At 31.7% G+C, this 18291-nt stretch overlaps 2 protein-coding genes across 2 annotated transcripts; both read left to right on the forward strand.

Moving 5' to 3' along the window:
- The first annotated feature begins 3087 nt into the window (after window positions 1–3087).
- On the forward strand, window positions 3088–5920 carry LOC11426475 (uncharacterized). Its single transcript, XM_003612652.4, has 3 exons — window positions 3088–3429; window positions 4013–4195; window positions 5517–5920. The coding sequence occupies exons 1-3, from the start codon at window positions 3364–3366 to the stop codon at window positions 5715–5717; spliced, it is 450 nt and encodes a 149-aa protein (XP_003612700.1). The 5' UTR covers window positions 3088–3363; the 3' UTR covers window positions 5718–5920.
- A 5298-nt stretch (window positions 5921–11218) lies between these two features.
- Window positions 11219–16325, forward strand: LOC11415720 (26S proteasome non-ATPase regulatory subunit 13 homolog B). Its single transcript, XM_003612654.4, has 6 exons — window positions 11219–11444; window positions 13019–13465; window positions 14411–14491; window positions 14600–14796; window positions 14897–14996; window positions 15762–16325. The coding sequence occupies exons 1-6, from the start codon at window positions 11295–11297 to the stop codon at window positions 15945–15947; spliced, it is 1161 nt and encodes a 386-aa protein (XP_003612702.1). The 5' UTR covers window positions 11219–11294; the 3' UTR covers window positions 15948–16325.
- The last annotated feature ends 1966 nt before the right edge of the window (window positions 16326–18291 follow it).

The following is an 18291-nucleotide window of genomic DNA, read 5'->3' on the forward strand; positions in this document are numbered from 1 at the left end:
ATAAACGTAAAATGACATAAAAGGGTATTTTTAATTGATTATAAAATTTGTATCAATTGATATTTAATCTAATATGTCTTTTATATGTTATTTTTAAATTCATAAATTGGGCTAATGTTTTATTTAAAATTGATTTTATTTCAGTTTTTAGACTTTATAAAAAAATTGAACAAAACCTTTAAAAAAAATTAATTGTTACCCACTAAAAAAAAATTAAATGTATTGACCTAAAATCAAACAAAATTTTGTTTTTAGACTTAAAAACAAAATTAAACATAACGTAATATGATTTATTTAGGCAAACGTAACATATATTTTTTTAAGAAAAAATGTAGTTTTTATTTTTGTAAACATGAGCATATATTTTGTAAAAATAAATAAAAGCGTGAGCATATATATTTAGTTAAAGTGAAATCTGGGATTAAAAGTGCCATATTTTTCTTCAACGTAGTTATTTATTACAAAGGGTAGATATGAATTTTTGTTAAATTGATAAGGGTAAAAATGAGACAAAAAATGAGAATTTATAAGCTATAAGCTCAAACGCTACTTAGAATAGCTTCTGAAAAATAACTTATAAGCTCGTGAAATAAGCTATAAACTTATGGTCAAAAAGTGTTACCAAACAGAGCTTTTTTTGTGAAACGAGCTTATAAGCTATAAGCTAAGAGCTAAAAGCTCTTTTTTTTTTGTTTACCAAATAGACCCTATATATTTTTTCAATAAAAAAGAATGGCCCTGTAATTTAGATCATTTTCGATTTTTTCTCCTATAAAATTTTTATTTTGATTTATCTCTGTAAAATATTTTTGTTTTGATTTACCTTCTAATAGGTCAAAAAATTTGACCTATTAAAGGGTAAATCAATTTTTTTTACAGGGGTCAATTAAAATAAAAATTTCACATGGAAAAAATTTATAATCTATATTACAAGGGGTAAAGACCTATTAACCCAAAAAGAATTAAAAACATTAACAAAAATACTTACAAAACCGAATTATTTTTTTACAAACTGATTCAACTTTTTTTATTAACAAAATTTATCTTTCTAAGTTGACGGTCAAGGTTGGTTCGGTTGATCCGTAGTATTTTGTTATGGCGTTGCTACAAATATATGAGCGTGACCTTTTTAATATATGAGCGTGCGCGCGCCGCGTGCGAGTTGAAAATAATATTTAATATAGACATTATTTATCAATTGTTAGAGATCTTAAAATAACAAAATAATATTGAAATGCTACAAATATAAATTAATTTTTTACTTTCACAAACTTTGATTACATACTACTTGTCCTAATATATTTAAAACAACCGACATCGAATTAGATTGATAGAAATCTGAAGGCAAAAGGAATTCAAGGTTCAAATAACCAATAAAATAGTTAGCATTGAACTCAAAATCAAACTTGCTACATGAACTATGACTCTTCATTTACATACCACTTGAGCTTCGAGTTAACATGTTTATAAAATTTGACGTACGAAAATATGAGGCATAATATAGGACCTAAAAAAACTCGGGGGCCTAAAACCCTTGCTTTAATGGCAGCCCCATATAAAGATTAAACCTTTAATCACTACATTAAGAATCAAAATCGAGTAAATAGGCAATTACCCCCCTGAAATTGTAAATTTTGTCAATTACTCCCCTGAAATCAACAAAACTTCAATTACCTCTGAAATTGCACAACGTTAATCAATTTACCCCCTCCTTCAAATTCTTCTGTTAATCAACATGACATTTTGCAATACCCCCTAAAATTTTGTACTTATGTGCAAAATACCTCCGAACTTAAAAATTTATATATATTTTTTCTTATACTTGACTCAAACTATTTTAAAGGTAAACAATAAAACTGTTAACTTTAATATTTAAATTATTTAAGACGCATTAGAGTTTGTCAATCATCGGAACCGGAATCTCTTTAAAGACCTTTATAAGGAGTGTTTCGATCAAATGTCCATGGTCTTATTGATATTCGAGTGCCAGGCGTTCATGGGGTCTCTTCCTATGCTGAAAGCAACAACAATTTTATCTTTCAGCGACCAGCTACATATATACATGAGCATGGGGATGAGATAACTAGAGCAATGACAAGGAAAACCGCAAATTATGACATGGACTCCGAAGATGAGGAATGGTTGAGCAAGCTCAATAATGTGTCTCAAGAGCATGTTTCTGAGGATAAAATTGTTTGCCTTTAATATGTTTTGGGGGTATTTTGCACGTAAATGCAAAATTTTAAGAGGTATTTACAAAATGTCATGTTGACTAACAGAATAATTTGACGGAGGAGATAAATTGATTAATATTGTGCAATTTCAGAAAGGTAATTGAAGTTTTGTTAATTTCAGAAGGAATAATTGACAAAATTTACAATTTCAGAAGATAATTGCCTATTTAGCCAATCAAAATCTCTCACGTCAGTTATCATTCCTTAGTTGTAATTATAAACATTTTCTTTTTTGTGTTTGAAAGAGATTTGCAATAAGGAAAATAGAAGCAGTATCATTTATATGATTAACTATTATACACCTACGATGTAACTTTTTTTATACATACTTAAAATACAATATCATATAGTGGCTTTTCTTTTTATATAGACAAATATTAATGGTTATGTTAGTTTTTGAGATAGAAGTTTCCGTAAGTTTAATTCAGTTGGTAGAAACAATGCATAATATATATAAGATCTGAGAGGTTCAAATTTCAACCACCATAAAAATAAAAAAGTTCTTGAGATTAAACTTGACACGTCCTCTTTCAAAACTCATTGTTGTCGCATTCACCAATTAAACTACCTATGTGGATGTATCATTTAAGAGAAATGATATTTATATAACCATTTTCTCACAAATTTTTGACAACTTTCTCTCTCATAATCATAATATCCTCTTATTCTCTCTCTTTCTTTTTCTCTCTCCATTGTTTTTGACCAATGAAAAGAGAGAAAAAAGAAGTTGTTACAAAAGTTATCTCATATGGTTTTTCAAATAACGCTACTCATCATATATGCACGTGTAGAAAACTTTACACCGCCGGTGTATCAAAATTAAATCCATTTATTTTTTATCATTGTTTTTGTTGTTGAAGAATGAAGACTTATAGCACAACAAACCAAACCCATCATCCTTCACGCCAAGTAAACGATTCCTTTCCTCAACTCTCTCTCTCTCCTCTCATCTTGCTTCGGGCCGAACTTTACCCGGATCAGAACCCGTTTCATGCAACCACTGATTTCACGTTGTTCAAAACAAAAACTGTCAAATACTAGAATTTAAATCGACCCTTTGACTAGAAAATCACACCAACGTTAAAAAAATCGTTTTTTCTTGGTGGGTTTTGGTTTTTCAGCTGAAAAAATGGTGGGTTTGTTTTCTAGATTCTCTGTTGGAAAGAATATCCATCGACGAACACAAAGTGCTCTGGTAAGAAAAAAAATGATTTTTTTTTGTGTGTTTTGTCTTTCTGTTTTTAGTTTTATGATCATTACAATATGTGTTTTCATATGAAAGCCTTGTTCTTTGTTTTTGTGTTGTTGGATCAAATTTGGATGAAACAATTTGCTTTGACTATTTGACTTTGATTGTAGTTGAAGAAAGTCAATTAAGTTTAATGATTATTGATTTATGAAGTGTTGATGTGATTTGGTGATGGATTGGAAAATTTAATGTGAAGTTTATGGAATTGGGTTTAGAAATATAGCTCTATTTGGATAAACAGTTTAATTAAGCGCTTATAATGGTTATGCATAAACTATTTCAATAACAAAGGATAAAATAAAGTCAAGTTGTTTTCATATGAGCTATACGAGCTTATAGAAATAAGCTGAAAAACAGTTTATGGACATGTCATAATCTGTTTCTACAAGCTCTCCCAGATAGGCTTACCAGTGCTTCTGCTAGTAGATAAACTCAAATCCAAACATGTCCTGTGTTTATTTGTCTGTTTGGTAAGTTATGTGGACGAGTTTTAATTGGTGACATTGTGTGTCGACTTCATATTGTGCAGGATGAGAGGGAAGTGACGCCTGCAAACTCAGAGGTGGCGGCTGCTGTAGCTGCAAGTGCTACCACTGCAACTTCTCATGGAATTGAAGTGGCTGTTGAGTTTAAGCCAGTTGAACATCCAGTTGAACCCCTTGATAATGATCGACCTATTCAGTGCCCATTACCAGAACCATCTATTCTCAATGTAAGATGAATATCTGGTTTTCTTTTATGCTACGATATGACAAAATTGTTCGTTTGAATTTAGAACTGGTATAAGTTTAAGCAGCTCAAACAGACTAATTTTATTATTGTTATTAATCAGTATTTGGGCGGCTAAAAGTGTGTCAAATCTGGTTGTGCTGTTTGGGTTTCTGTAACTAGAGTTTGTCTTTCATCTGTGTTCAGTATTGGATATTATCTTATCGGTATTTTCAAACCCTGATACTACATTTGCAATATCTGCATGGTATTATTTGTAATATCTGGTTGTGCTGTTTGGATTTCTTTTAAAAGAGTTTGTCTTTCACCTTGTTCTGGATTAAGTGCTCAAGCTCCAAAACAAGGAAAAACCTTATTTAGTTGTGCATTTTGAATAGTTTTCGAGGATTTTACTTCAATTATTTAGAAAGCTCAACATAATTGCACAGATTACTGACTACAATATTATGGGATGCTGTGGTATCTTCCTATCTTTCAAAGAAATTTTTGGGTTGTTTCCTAAAATTGTTCTCGTGTTAATTTTTTAGTTCTTGTTGTGCGTGCATGTGACTTTCTTTTTTTATATACATATATGTTTGTGGTTAGTTTTCTGGGGAGCGGGAACTTGTTAGCACATTCCTAATACCCCTTTGAGGACGCACATGTAACTTGTTAGCGTAACTACCATAAAAAAACACGACTCAGTTAGTGCCATTAATGCACGTTATTGTGAATTATATCTGAGGGAATAATTGAGGTTTCACACAACTTCGCAAGGTGGAAATGGTAATTAATCTGCCTATACCTTTGTCCCAATTAGGTAGCTTGGTTAGTGATTAAGGGTCACCTAAGGAGTTTTAAGGAGAAGGTCCGTTCCATGGTTTAAACCCTGAAAACCCACATGTGACATGACCACTGCTTGTTAGTCATTGACTCTTGAGTAATTTGTTTCCCTTTTAACTTCAAAAGCTGAAGCGACGGGTAGGGTTGGAAGTGGGCTATTATAAATTTATTAAAAGTAGATGCCTGCCTGCATTAGTATTTTCGCTCGGTTACTTTCGTCTTGCCTTCCTAACTTCTTTTGGCACAGTTGCAATCTCTCAAATAAAGCATCTAGCATACATTTAATACATCAATTACTATGATTATTTTGGTTGTAAACTGCAACTAGAGGCTTATTATTGCACTTGGTTAAATATAGACTTTGCATATAAACAAGCAAGCATGGTTAATTAAGTATACCAATTTAAGCACAGTGAACTACTATTAATTGATTGATACCATTTTGCTCTTCTGATTCTCAAATCTTATTCATCAATCATCAGGATGGAAGAATATGGAAAGAACGGGCATCTGCTACCGTGCGTAGAAGAGGCGACCTGCCAGTAATGAAGGAAGGGGGAGCCATTGAGTCTGAAGGTCCTGCTCCTCGGCCGCGAAGATCTCACTCTAATCGAATGATCCTACCATCCCTTAGTGCTCCTGAGCATAATCTTCTAAAACTTCTTGAAGAGTCAGGCATTTAAACTGGTATTGTTTTTAATGTGGTATTTTGGTGTCATGAATTTCATCAACTTATATGTGGTATACATTTTTTGTCATCCTTTACTTAGCTCAATGTTATATACCCCAGAATATGCGTATGTATAATAATTACAAAGGTACATTTTTACTCACTGTTTTATATGATGACTCGAGTAATATAATTCGAATTTCTTCTTTTGGTCCATTGTGAAGTTTGAGTTTATTTCTGCCTTGCTTTCCGTGGTGTGTACTTAATGATAAATGTTTCAGTTTACTTAGGCCATGCTTGATAGAAGTTCAAACTGGTGAAGAATGTAAATGATCAAATGTGTTCAATTACTATGATTTTGGTGTATAAAGGCCTAATCACTGTCATTTTCCTGGTTTTAGAAATGTGTATTTATATACATTTCAAAACTATAGTAATAGACCTCTCCATTTCTTTTGAGAAAGGACACAAAATTTGTTGCAAATTCACAACGGTTGTAACCAAGAAATGCTATGTCAAGCTATTCACATGGTCTGCTTGAATTTTCTTTTTAAAAACCAAAATAAAAAACTGAAAAACTTGTTTGATTAGGCTTTTACTAAAACTGTTTTACAAAATTGTATCTTACATTATTGTTTTTAAAGCTAAAAAGTTAAAACAGATAATATATGTTTTAAAAATTAAAAAAAAAAGCAAAACCCAATCAATAATGAGCTCATAGTGTCTCATATTTAGCATATTTTGATTCTTCTTGTCACATTTCCATTGCTTTCATGATTCCCAAAATATGATTTTATAAAATCTTCTACCTAACTGTTGGAATCATATCTTCAAAATCAAGATCATGAATGATATTTTGGCCAAACCTTATTCAATTTCATATACTAAAATATTTTTCTACTTCACATCAAGGGTAGTGCTTCTGTTAAATGTTGCTAAGCAAAACGCAAATGAATATCAAAATTCTCAAGCTATTGATTAATTGTTATAGTAAATTTATCTTGTTTACGTGAGAGGTGTCATTGTATGGTTGAATTAGTCCATTTTGGTGGAAAATATGAGAAACAAACAATGTTCATGCTGAGTCATGTTTGGATTTAGAACATCTAATCTAATATAATAACCACTAAGCAACCCCTAGTGCGGCTATAGTATTGAAAGCACCCAAAATGGATTTTTCTTGATACATTAATTTAATATGGGCACTGCCTATGGTGCATATATATTGAAGTAAATAGGTTATGATAGTGTTAAGTGGCATCATCTGCACCAACGACAACCACATTGGTTGAGAGTATTACGTAGGAATTCCTTTGCAAAATTAGTTTTCATCTATTGATAATAATTAACCAAAAGATTGGTACGTTTAATTAAGTCAATATGTTGACATCACAGTAACACTTTTTTTCAATAAAATCACCAACCACGTGTTTGTTTTGTTTTGTTACTATATCAAGTTTTTCAATAAAATCGTCGTAACCATCGTTGGTTAGATAGGTATCCAGATCCACTGCTGTATGAGTCAATTTGCGTCATTGATTTGAGATCAGTCGGTTCACATTACACATCTACTAAATCCTTATAAAATCATTGTAACCGTCAATTTCGGATCGGACGACCAAAATCAGTAACTGCTACGTCTAATCCAAATGTACAAATCAACAGCTATAGTTGTGGGTTCTAGTGTAATGGTTGCAGGTACTTTTCAGCCATATTATTGAATTATTGACCTGAAAACTTATCTTTTCTACCAACTAGTTATCAAGCAAATGCAGATCATATAGATAATTTGATTGATCATGTCTGTTTCCACCAAATCAGTGTTTTTTTTCCTACTGATTTACAAAATTTAAATCTATAACAGCACTCATGGTTAATATAACAAATTAAAAATCAATTATCAAATACCATACTATACAAGACACTAGCACAAGTAATTAAATTTTTGGAACTATTTATAGTAACATTAAAAACATGAACTTCACTGATTCATACAGCACAACGTGAAAACAAAAGTACTACACAGGAAACTCACGAGCCAGCTGAAAAACATTCTCTGTTGTTGGATTCACAAGATGTTTCCTAGGACCACGATGGCTTCCATGATTCATCCATGTCTTCTTTTGCCATCTCTTTCGCGGTTTTCGAGCTTGATCCTCTCTTGTTACTGTGACTGTGTTTGTTGAGTGAACTATTGATATCATGGAAGTAGCTATGACAAGAAAGAAAAGAACAAAACATGTGAGTGAAGCTCTCACTTGTTTCACCATTTTGCTTTGTTCTTGTTGATACTTTTTCTTGTCTTGTGGCAAAGAGGGGTTAATATATAAGAGTAAAAGATAAAGGATAATATAACTTTGCTTTGGAATGAAGTCACAAGGTAAAATCATTGTTGTGCTAAAAATGTTTTTGATGGTTTGGTGGGACTGTTTTAGATTGGGTTTTGTTGGTGGGTTTAGTAATTGCCACTTATGATGTTGTCACCTAAAGTCAGAATTCACATGTATAATTAAAGATACACTTTATGTGATTTGAGTTAAAATGTCTTGTTTGGTTTGTAATCTCAATTATATGAAACATGATTGAAAATGAAGAAAAAAAAAGCATTCACTCTCTAGAGTGGTGTGCAAGCAAGGAATCATGGTATCACAAGAAAAATTGTATATAAATTTTAGGGACCACAGTTAAGATTCTATGTATTTGGATCGCATTAGTTTGATCAAGAATTATTTGATTTGCAAAAATGTTTGCTTATTTTTACTAGTATTAATAAATATTTCAATTAAGAACTTTTTTTTTTTGTCAGGGTACCAACCTTGCATATATTAGGTTAATCCTGTTTATTGAACACTTGTAAAAAAATGATTATTATAATTGTCGTTAAATTAGTTATAAATATAAATTTACATACATAATATTTGGGGTGGAAAAAAAACCAAACCAAACCAAAAATATCGATCCATTACTAACAACAATTCTAGAACTGAACTGAAATAGTTCGGTTCGAAAGAGTTCGGTTTTAAAAGCTTCTAAAATTCGATTTCATTTGATTTTTTATTTTTTTTATGTTTTTTCAACTGTACCAATAACAACAGTTCGGTATGGTTCGAAACGGTTTGGTTTTAAAAACTTCTAAAATTCGATTTGGTTTGATTTTTTTATATTTTTTCAACAATACCAATAACAACAGTTCGGTTCGGTCTGGAACAGTTCGATTTCAATTTAGTTCAATTATTTTAAATTTATAAACAATTCAGTTCGATTCAGTTTTCATCCCGAACCGAACCATGCCAACCCTTACATAATATCATACCTATGGTCCACGCTTTAAAGGTTGTCAAAAATCTCCGGATACATAACATTGTTTGCAGTAGTACAAACTTTACCATCCTCATCCAAAATCAACATCTTCAATCCATTTTTTGTAGTTACTTTGGATACAACAACATATATGTAATAATAGATTTGGTAAATACAAACCAATCTTTTAAAGTGATTGACTTTGACTTTTTTTATAGTCATAACAAACGAAATAGAAATAAGAAATTGCCTTCTTTAAAGTTTAAAATGCCAATCTTGAGTCTGAAGATACCAAATCTATCCTTGGAATAAGAATTTTGTCACCAATATTTTTACGAGTTATTGCATAAGTGTTCCATTGCACAAATCATTTGGTTGTCCTATTTGTCCTTAAACTTTTTGCTAAAAAAACATTCAATTCAATCAATCCACGGCCCTATCAATCAATCCAGAAATTTCAGGTGGAAACATTCTATTATGTGCAATTTCAGGCATTTGAGCACAACTTTTGCTGAAAAGTAAACTTGCATCACGGTAAAAAATTACCAATGAAGCACAATCATAATTATTCATCACTCAGATCTTAATCTTAATTAGGTACAAACACAAAGTTTTAGTATGTAAAAGAGTAGATATGCAAGGAGTAAACTAAAAATACAAAAAAAAAAAAAGAATAAAACCTTGGGGAAACCCTTGTAACATGCTTTTCACACTTTTCACAATAAAACATTCTTGAATCCTCATAAAAAAAACCCTAGTACAAACACATGCAGCATATGCCCAACTTTCCTCATTGAGAATGCACTTGATAGTAGCAAGAAGCAAATAGCAAGAGTCCTAGGAAGATTATTAGATAAATTATAATTCTGATGCAAAAAATATATTGGTATTGATAGTAAAAAATATAATAATTTCGAATTTAGAATAAACATAGAGGTGGTATACTTTAGTGAAATCTTTCAACCCTTAACCTTGGTTCAAAACTCAATTAAGTACATAAGATGGGGAAAACGACATCAGGATTTGTAGACAAACTGTATTTTTTGTTTTCTTTTTAAAAGAGTAGACAAACTGTAATTTTAAATATTACAACAGTGTTAATGGTGAATAATACATCTATCATTCTAAGTTGGTGATATATATTATATGTGTTATTATTATGAAAATTTAATATTTTGTATTTAGTCTTAGCATGCACCAAACTCTTTGTGAGATCACCAACAAACTTCTTGCCTTTCTCTCTTAATCTACCTTCAAGAAGGTGACATTTTAACTTCGATTCCATCATATAGTTGTGAATTTCATTAAGAGTAGACAACCACCATTCATTATCTTCCTTCTATAAATTACCACACAACTTAAACAAACATCCACATTTCCTTAAGCTGGTGCTTTCATGCTTCACTTTCCTCTTGGAAGCTTTGTACTCACCACTCCTTTTACAAGCCAAAAATAATATTGGTTTTTTAAAAAATATTAATAATGAATTCAATCATTAAATGCAACAAAATGAGAAGAAGAAAAAAGCGCAAAAATCAAATATTGTACAACAATGATAGTTAAGTGATGTTGAGGACAACGACGGTTAACTACCGTAGACACCTACGTCAGTTAACTATCATTCCGAGTTTTAGTCAGAAGTTGCAAAAATATGACAAATTTTTGAATAATATAAACGAGTTAAAAAATACATTGCATGTATTTTGACGTTGAATAAGTGTACAAAACTTATTGGTTTAAGAATCGTAACTTGTTGGTTTAAGAATAGTGACGTGAAAGTAGGTTGTCAAGCATACAATTTAGAAAATTGTTTTTTCCACCGTACACAAGGCTAAGAAATACCATAAAATAACAAGTTTAACCTCAAATTCCATCAGTAATTAACTACCTTCGAGTAAAATTCATCGACAATTAATTGCCAATAGGTTAAACTTGTCATTTCATGATGTTTCTTAGTATTGTTCGAAGTGGAAAAAACTTTGTTCTATAATCAATCATTTGTCAGGAACGACAGTTAATTGCCGCCGAGACAATTACGAAACGGGCCTAAAGTCGAGAACATAACATTGTAACCCAATGGGCCTTAAGAAATTTAGGCTTAAAACCCAAGATAAGGAAACAAACCAAACTCCGGTACTTTCTTCATTATTCTTTTCTTTTTGCCGAAGCAAAACAAATAATAATTAAAATAAAAAATATAAAAGCACAAAGAATAGAATTTCGCATTTGTTTCTTTCTTTCTTTGTTTTCAGAGTTTTCTTCTTCTTCTTCTCTCGCTTGAATCGCTGCCATGGCTGCACTGCAATACCTTGAATCGCTTCGAAGTTCTCACCCTGAACTCGGTGAATGGTACAATTCTCTTGCGGATCTGTACCAGAAGAAGTTATGGCATCAGCTCACTCTCAAGCTGGAACAGTTTCTCGCTCTTACCGTCTTTCAGGTCCAACTCTTCGATTTTTTCACTCCTAGTACACTCTTTTTCCACTCGAATTTGCTTCAATAGTTTAATTATTTTGTTACCTAGTTTTAATTTTGAGGTTTGTTAAAATTAGGGTTTCTGTTAATTTGCTAGTTTAGTTGAGACGTTGGTAGTTTTGTTGATTTAGGGTTTTGTATTTTTGATTTGTTTTTTAGGGTTTGATTGGAATTGTGGTAAAGGTGGGAACTTTTGAGTGAATGGGATTAGGGTTATTTGTTTTGGATCCGAGGATGCTAGGTAGGGTTTTGGGCTGCCTTGTTGATTGAGCTGTTTATGAAATTGAATTTTTGTTGTTGGGGTATTTAGAATTAGGGTTTTGCTGGAAACTGAAATTTTGGGTTTTTTGTTTTGGATTTGTATTTTTGTTTGGGGAGGGATGTGAATGGTGGGTTAAGATTTTCCTTTTTTTGTTTTGTATATTTTGCTTTTAACGTTATTCAAGTATTGAGTGTTTGGTTTGAAGTTCTTAACTTATGCTGAAAGCTTCACTTTTTATATATTATGATGATTATATTATTATGGTTTGAGATATGGTAACTAAGCCTTATTGAAAACGTGATTGATAAGTTAAATACAATGAATGACCGGAGTGCGATGTAGATGTGCTGTTTTAACAAGATCAAGCTAGCCTTGTAATTTTTTATAAATAGTTTGAGTGATAAAATGTATCATAAGTTGGTGTAGAGTTTTTTTTCCCATTTGTCGAGTGGCTTAGGTGGTTTGGGCATGTTGAGAGAAGGCCTGTAGATTCTGTAGTAAGGAGAGTAGATCATAGGGAGGATAGTCAGATCAAAAGATGTAGAGGAAGACCTAAGATGCAGAGGAAGACCTGTAAAAACTATAAGAGAAACTATTAGGACAGATTTAGAGATTAATGAGTTGGATTTTAAATATGGTTTATGATAGAACATTATGGCGTAGTTTAATCCATGTAGCCGACCCCACTTAGTTGGATAAGGCTTGGTTGTTGTTGTTGAGTGTCTTTATTTTTTACGCGGATCTTTGTCACAAACCATTGCATCCCTAACCTGTCTAATTTTTTTTTATCACATTCTTTGCTGCTGAAGAGATTTAAATTTCCTCAACTAGCAAATCTTTGCCATCATTGGAAACAATCGTTCACTCTTTGTTTAGAATACGTTTGAATTTGAATGCTTCATTACCATTGAAATTTAAATGAAGAGTTCAGTCCAAATTTTCATTTGATTTACGGAGATGCAATCTATGGTAGAAGTTTTGCAAAATATACATTTAACTTCATTCTTCAGTGGTAGTGATTGTTTAACTAATGCATCCACTCATCTATTGCCTGCCATTGAGGATGTTACACAATTTATGCATATTGTTATCTTTTCTAATGTCATGTTGCCTTGGCTTTTAGTGTGATAATTTACTCTGCAGTGCAAGTTCTTATTTCTTTTTCATCTTATATCATGTTTACATGACTTTTAGTGTTATAATTTACACTGCAGTGCAAATTTTTATTGTTGTTTATAATTATTTGTTTGACGGATTTTCTTGCTTCGAATTTTCAGGCTGGTGATGCTATAATACAGTTATATAACAATTTCATCACAGACTTTGAGACCAAAATCAACCTTCTCAAGCTTGCACATTTTGCTGTGATGGTTTCTCGACGGTATGCTGAGAAAGAAGCTGCCATTGGTTATCTTGAAGGGGTCATTGAGAAACTGCAAGCCACTAGAGAGCAGCGCATAGAAGAGCCTATCCTATACATTAAGATGCAAATTGCCTTATTCAAGCTTGAGCAAGGTGACCAAAAGGAATGCAAGAATCTTCTGGAAAATGGGAAGAGTACACTCGACAGTATGACAGATATTGATCCAACTGTCTATGCGAGCTACTACTGGGTATCCTCTCAATATCACAAATCCCGTCAGGAATTTGCTGAGTTCTACAAAAGTGCTCTTCTCTATTTGGCATACACATCAGTGGAGTCTCTCTCTGACTCATTCAAGCTGGTATGTTAGCAGAACTGTTTGAAATGTTTTGTTGATTTATTTATTCCTTTTGTGCTGTCTCAAATTATAGCTATTTGCTTACACCTTACACTGACATAAGAGCATGTGTTTCACAGTTATCAATCTGGATCTTATGATTGGGTTCTTTACATCATAGAAACTTAGGAGACAGTGTAGCTAAATTATTATGAAACATTGTGTTAAAAGTTATCTTATTCTAGATATTAGATATACAACACAGGACAGAGATATGATATGTGGCAGATGTTAGAATGTGTTTTTTTTTTTTTTAAATTGTAAGATATGACACAACTGTAATTGATTACCCAAAACTACTTTTAAATTAGTATAACAGTAACATAAATAAATATTAATATAAAAGAGAATCAGTATTTTAAAATTAGCTTAAGTTATTGTAACTGTAACAAAATGTTAAAATGTTTCTTTATTGTGGTATTCCTAGTTGTATGTTGATATATAAATTTATAATAGGCAAAAAAAAAAAAAAAACAATACCATTAGGAAGTACCTTAAAATTCAGGAAATGCCTAACTTTAATCTGTGTCCAACACGAATGCAACACAACATAGTTTTGAGCTATTCATGCGTCCTAGGTCTTAATGGTAATTAAGATAAGTAAAGCTTCAAACTTCGCTTCTTCATCTATCATCAGATACAAAGGTTAACCTAATTGGTTTTTCTTAATTATTGAATTACATTTAGACTACAGAGATTTCTTTGTTATCCTTGCTTAAATTAATAGAGGATTTTCAATAAGGGTTTTGCTTTTATTTTGGCAGCATTGAAACTGAATATTGGTTTTGATGTTTCTGCTTTAAGTAGTGGTTAGAGGAGAGTTCATAGTAGTCCAACTCATCTATGATTTCTTTCTATTTACCTGCAGATATGATATTAGTTAATGCACCTTTTTTTGTGATTTGTCAGGATTTGGCATTTGACTTGTCCCTTTCTGCTCTGCTGGGGGATAACATCTACAACTTTGGAGAGCTACTTGCCCATCCTATTGTGAGTATTTACATCATAATATTTGGCTTCCTATCTGGAATTTCTTCACTCTGCTTATCTATTCAAGTTACTATTGTTGGATAACATAATATATTATACCTTCGACAGATCAAGAGCCTTCTTGGGTCAAAGGTGGAATGGCTCTACTATATTCTGCAGGCATTTAATTCTGGTGATTTAGTTCGTTATCAAGAATTATGTCAGGTGCATAATGCTGCTTTGAGTGCTCAACCAGCACTAGTTCAAAACGAACAGAAGCTGTTGGAAAAGATCAACATTCTGTGTCTGATGGAAATTATATTCAGGTATATATTCATTAAACATATTGTTGACATTTTCACATTTGGAGATGAATTTAAATCTGTTCGTTTTATTTTTCACTCAATTGATTGTGGTTATTTGCAGCCGGCCTTCGGAAGATAGAACGATTCCCTTGAGTGTTATTGCAGAGCGAACAAAACTTTCTATAGAGAATGTGGAGCATCTCCTTATGAAGAGCCTATCTGTAAGTTCAACTTGAAGTTCTCTAATATATTTTTTCTTTATAACGATATATAAAGTAGTAAGCTTTCAACTCATGGGTTGGGCAAATGTGAATTTATTACATTACATTGTGTTACTCTTGTTTACCCTGCTTAGTGGGATAAGGTCTGGGGGTTGTTGTTGTTGTTGTTGTTTATCCTGCTTCATCGTTTTACCTAAAAAAAAAAAATTGATTCTTCTGTTTCAAGTTCTAGTTCCTAATGCTATCTTGACACCCAAAACTGTACTTGATGATCCATTTTTTTTACTATGCTAGTGCTTGCTTCCATTTGTGACAAATTTTGCTATTCAAATTTGAAAAAATGCTTTTACTTTTTGTATTTTGAAAATGGTAGTTTTCACTTTTTTGTTCTTCTTTTTCTCGTCCTTTCTTTATCTTCCATTGTTGATGTTGACATTTTGGTGTTCCAACACACTGTTTCACTGATCTTTCTATTCTCAAGTGATTGACTCCAGGGTTCCCGTTAGAAATTGCTTTGGTTTGGAAAAGTGCAGTGTTCTATTTTACCTAGATGTTCATAACTTAGGATGAATAAGCAAATTTCACTGTCTTTTGTATGCAGCATTGTATACTCCATTCTGAAAAAAAAGTTCATGCTTTTCTTGAGAAAAGCTTTTTGAAGTGTCTTTAAATCTACATATGCGGCCTTGTTTTTTTTTTGTTTGTAAAGACCATATGGTGTTTGGCAAATGTGTTAAATTTTTTATATGAACAAATTTATTCCAGGTTCATCTGATTGAGGGTATAATTGATCAAGTGGAGGGCACAGTACATGTTTCCTGGGTGCAACCAAGAGTTCTGGGTATTGAACAGATAAAATCCTTACGGGATCGTTTGGACGGTTGGACCGGAAAAGTACACACCGCGTTGTTATCCATCGAGGCAGAAACACCTGATTTAATTGGATCGTGAATTTTCTGTTCTCGTTTCTTGCCAATTGTAACAATTTGTTATGTTATAACGAACACATTCTGAGGCAACAAAAGACGAAGAGACTTCCGAGTTACATGGGCATATATAGCCAACTTATGCGCTTCATTTCGTTTTGTCAGCTGCTTTTGAATGATTGCTGGAAATAGCAACCTCTTGTACTTCGCTTCGAAATTATTGGTTCTATATGGTTGCATGCCTAGAGACATGTTGCATCAGTTTGAAACAGGCTGTTTTTATGCATTAGAGTGATGACAAAACTATGTACCTGGAATTTTTCTTAGATACGACCATTTTTATTCCCTTTAGGAGTTCTTCTAATTTAATTATTAAGCTAAGCGACTATTTTCTTTTGCAAAATCTTTTGTGCGTCATTTGGTTGCTGCTATTAATATTACTGTGTTATAAAAATTCTGTTCTCATAACTGATAAAATTACTTACCAATTACCACTGAAGACAACAAAGTAGTATTGCGTATGGTTTTGAGTTTTCTATGCTAGACTCACGTTTTTCACGGTTTCCAAAGTGTTTTTGCCGTGATTTTGAGAAGCTCCAAATGGTAGCTTCTGCGTTGACGTGAAAAGTTTTAGTGATTTGGTTCAACGTGATGCTTTACCAAACACATACTAAGTTGTTCTTCTTAAATTGGCTTCTTTCTGGGTATGAGTTGTGATAGTAAATTTTCATCCAGGTTTGTTGAACTCTGCTTGCAGCACTGTCTGCTTTGATTTTTTATTTTGTTTTGTTGAAGAGTTATTTTCTTTTCTATACAAGAGAAAAGACCAGGGCATAAGGAATTCACAAAGTATAAGTAATTAATAGTACATTTCAACATAGGATGCCCTCAAACGTAAAAAAATATAAAGGGAAATGCTAACCATTGCCCTTGGGGTTTTGAATAAAGGAACAAAAATAGAAATTTTGTGTTGGAAAATGATAAAAGATAGTTAAGTCAACTTGTAAAAAGTCAAATTGTTGTTTCCAGTGTAAAGCTATTAATTTTGGTTACTTTAACCATTGCCGTGAGGACAATGGTTATTAAGACCCTTTTGTCTTTAACTTTATATTAGATTCTATAAAATTATTTAAATTTTTACTAGTATTTTTGAAAGTTATTCTATAATTAAATGGGAAGTTACAAAAAAATCATATCAAATTAGGTCTCAAGTGCTTAATTTAATAAATTGGGTGCAGAAAGTGCAATTACACCTACACATTAGGAGGATGAAATGCATTTTACCCTATTTAAAATTTTGGTAGATTGTTTGCTATTGAATGCAACTTAGTATCGAGTAATATTATATTAGTTTTAAAATATAACTAGGTGCCATATAATTAATATAAAGCGTAAAATATTATATGTACTAGTTTTTCTTTTCTTGTAGATATAGAAATAAACCTAACACTGCATATACATGTTTTAATGCTCGGTGTCTTTAATGTATCACATGGGAACTTCAGTATTTAGCAAAGGCAAGTCTATAATGTTACAGAGAGTACAGAAGGGCACAAACGACAAATACACTGGGGAATGGCACGTGATATACACATGGCAATTACTAGGTCATAAAATTTGATTTGATTGGATCCTTCAAGTGTACTAATTAGAAGTTTGTCCTTGTTTATTTTTGGAATAAAATGAGTATCACAATCGAGCAAGTGTATGTTTGGTTTTATATTAATAAAATTTGATTTTGAGTGAATTGATTTTGTATAAATATTTGATGTTAAATTTTCCATCTTTTAAGATAAATTAGTAGTGTTAAAGATTTGGATTGGTTTGTCAAATATTGTGCTTCTTCTTCGATGCTTTAAAGTTTTGAATCTTTTACCCTCCTCAACTGCATCATTTACTTTTTAATGATGCTCTTGAAGTTGCTCGCAGATCGCTTGAGATTGTAGTTTTGGTTTTGTTTTGTCATTTCTTCTTAATAAAAAAGAATATTTATAAAAAAAAATAGCAACAAATGTATCGAGTAGTTTAAAAGATAACTTATACTTACTAATTTTTAACTTCCAAATATCCTTAAAAACAAATATTTACTAATAGATTAATGTGTAGGCTATTCTGAAAAATCATTTCCTTGAAAAATAATTTTTATATTGAAAATGAATAGATACTTTGATTAATTTTGAAAAGAATCGAATCATTTTAAATAGAAGGAAGTGAAAAACAAAATCTACGGAGTCTACTTTTTCAATCAGTTTGTACTTTTTTTTTTAAGAGTCTTTAAAGAATAATATTCATATGAAACCCAGATTTACGAAATTGTACTATACACTGACAAAAGACCCAGAACCATATTATTCAAATAATTAATAATA

This window comes from Medicago truncatula, chromosome 5 (assembly GCF_003473485.1).
Source record: "Medicago truncatula cultivar Jemalong A17 chromosome 5, MtrunA17r5.0-ANR, whole genome shotgun sequence".
Lineage (NCBI taxonomy): Eukaryota > Viridiplantae > Streptophyta > Magnoliopsida > Fabales > Fabaceae > Medicago > Medicago truncatula.

Excerpts from the sequence above, each read along its gene's own strand:
- LOC11426475 (XM_003612652.4), top strand. The coding sequence starts at position 3,364 with ATGGTGGGTTTGTTTTCTAGATTCTCTGTTGGAAAGAATATCCATCGA. Across the intron at positions 3,430-4,012 it reads GACGAACACAAAGTGCTCTG|GATGAGAGGGAAGTGACGCC; the intron begins GTAAGAAAAAAA and ends CATATTGTGCAG. Across the intron at positions 4,196-5,516 it reads CAGAACCATCTATTCTCAAT|GATGGAAGAATATGGAAAGA; the intron begins GTAAGATGAATA and ends ATCAATCATCAG.
- LOC11415720 (XM_003612654.4), top strand. The coding sequence starts at position 11,295 with ATGGCTGCACTGCAATACCTTGAATCGCTTCGAAGTTCTCACCCTGAA. Across the intron at positions 14,492-14,599 it reads AGCTACTTGCCCATCCTATT|ATCAAGAGCCTTCTTGGGTC; the intron begins GTGAGTATTTAC and ends TACCTTCGACAG. Across the intron at positions 14,797-14,896 it reads CTGATGGAAATTATATTCAG|CCGGCCTTCGGAAGATAGAA; the intron begins GTATATATTCAT and ends GGTTATTTGCAG.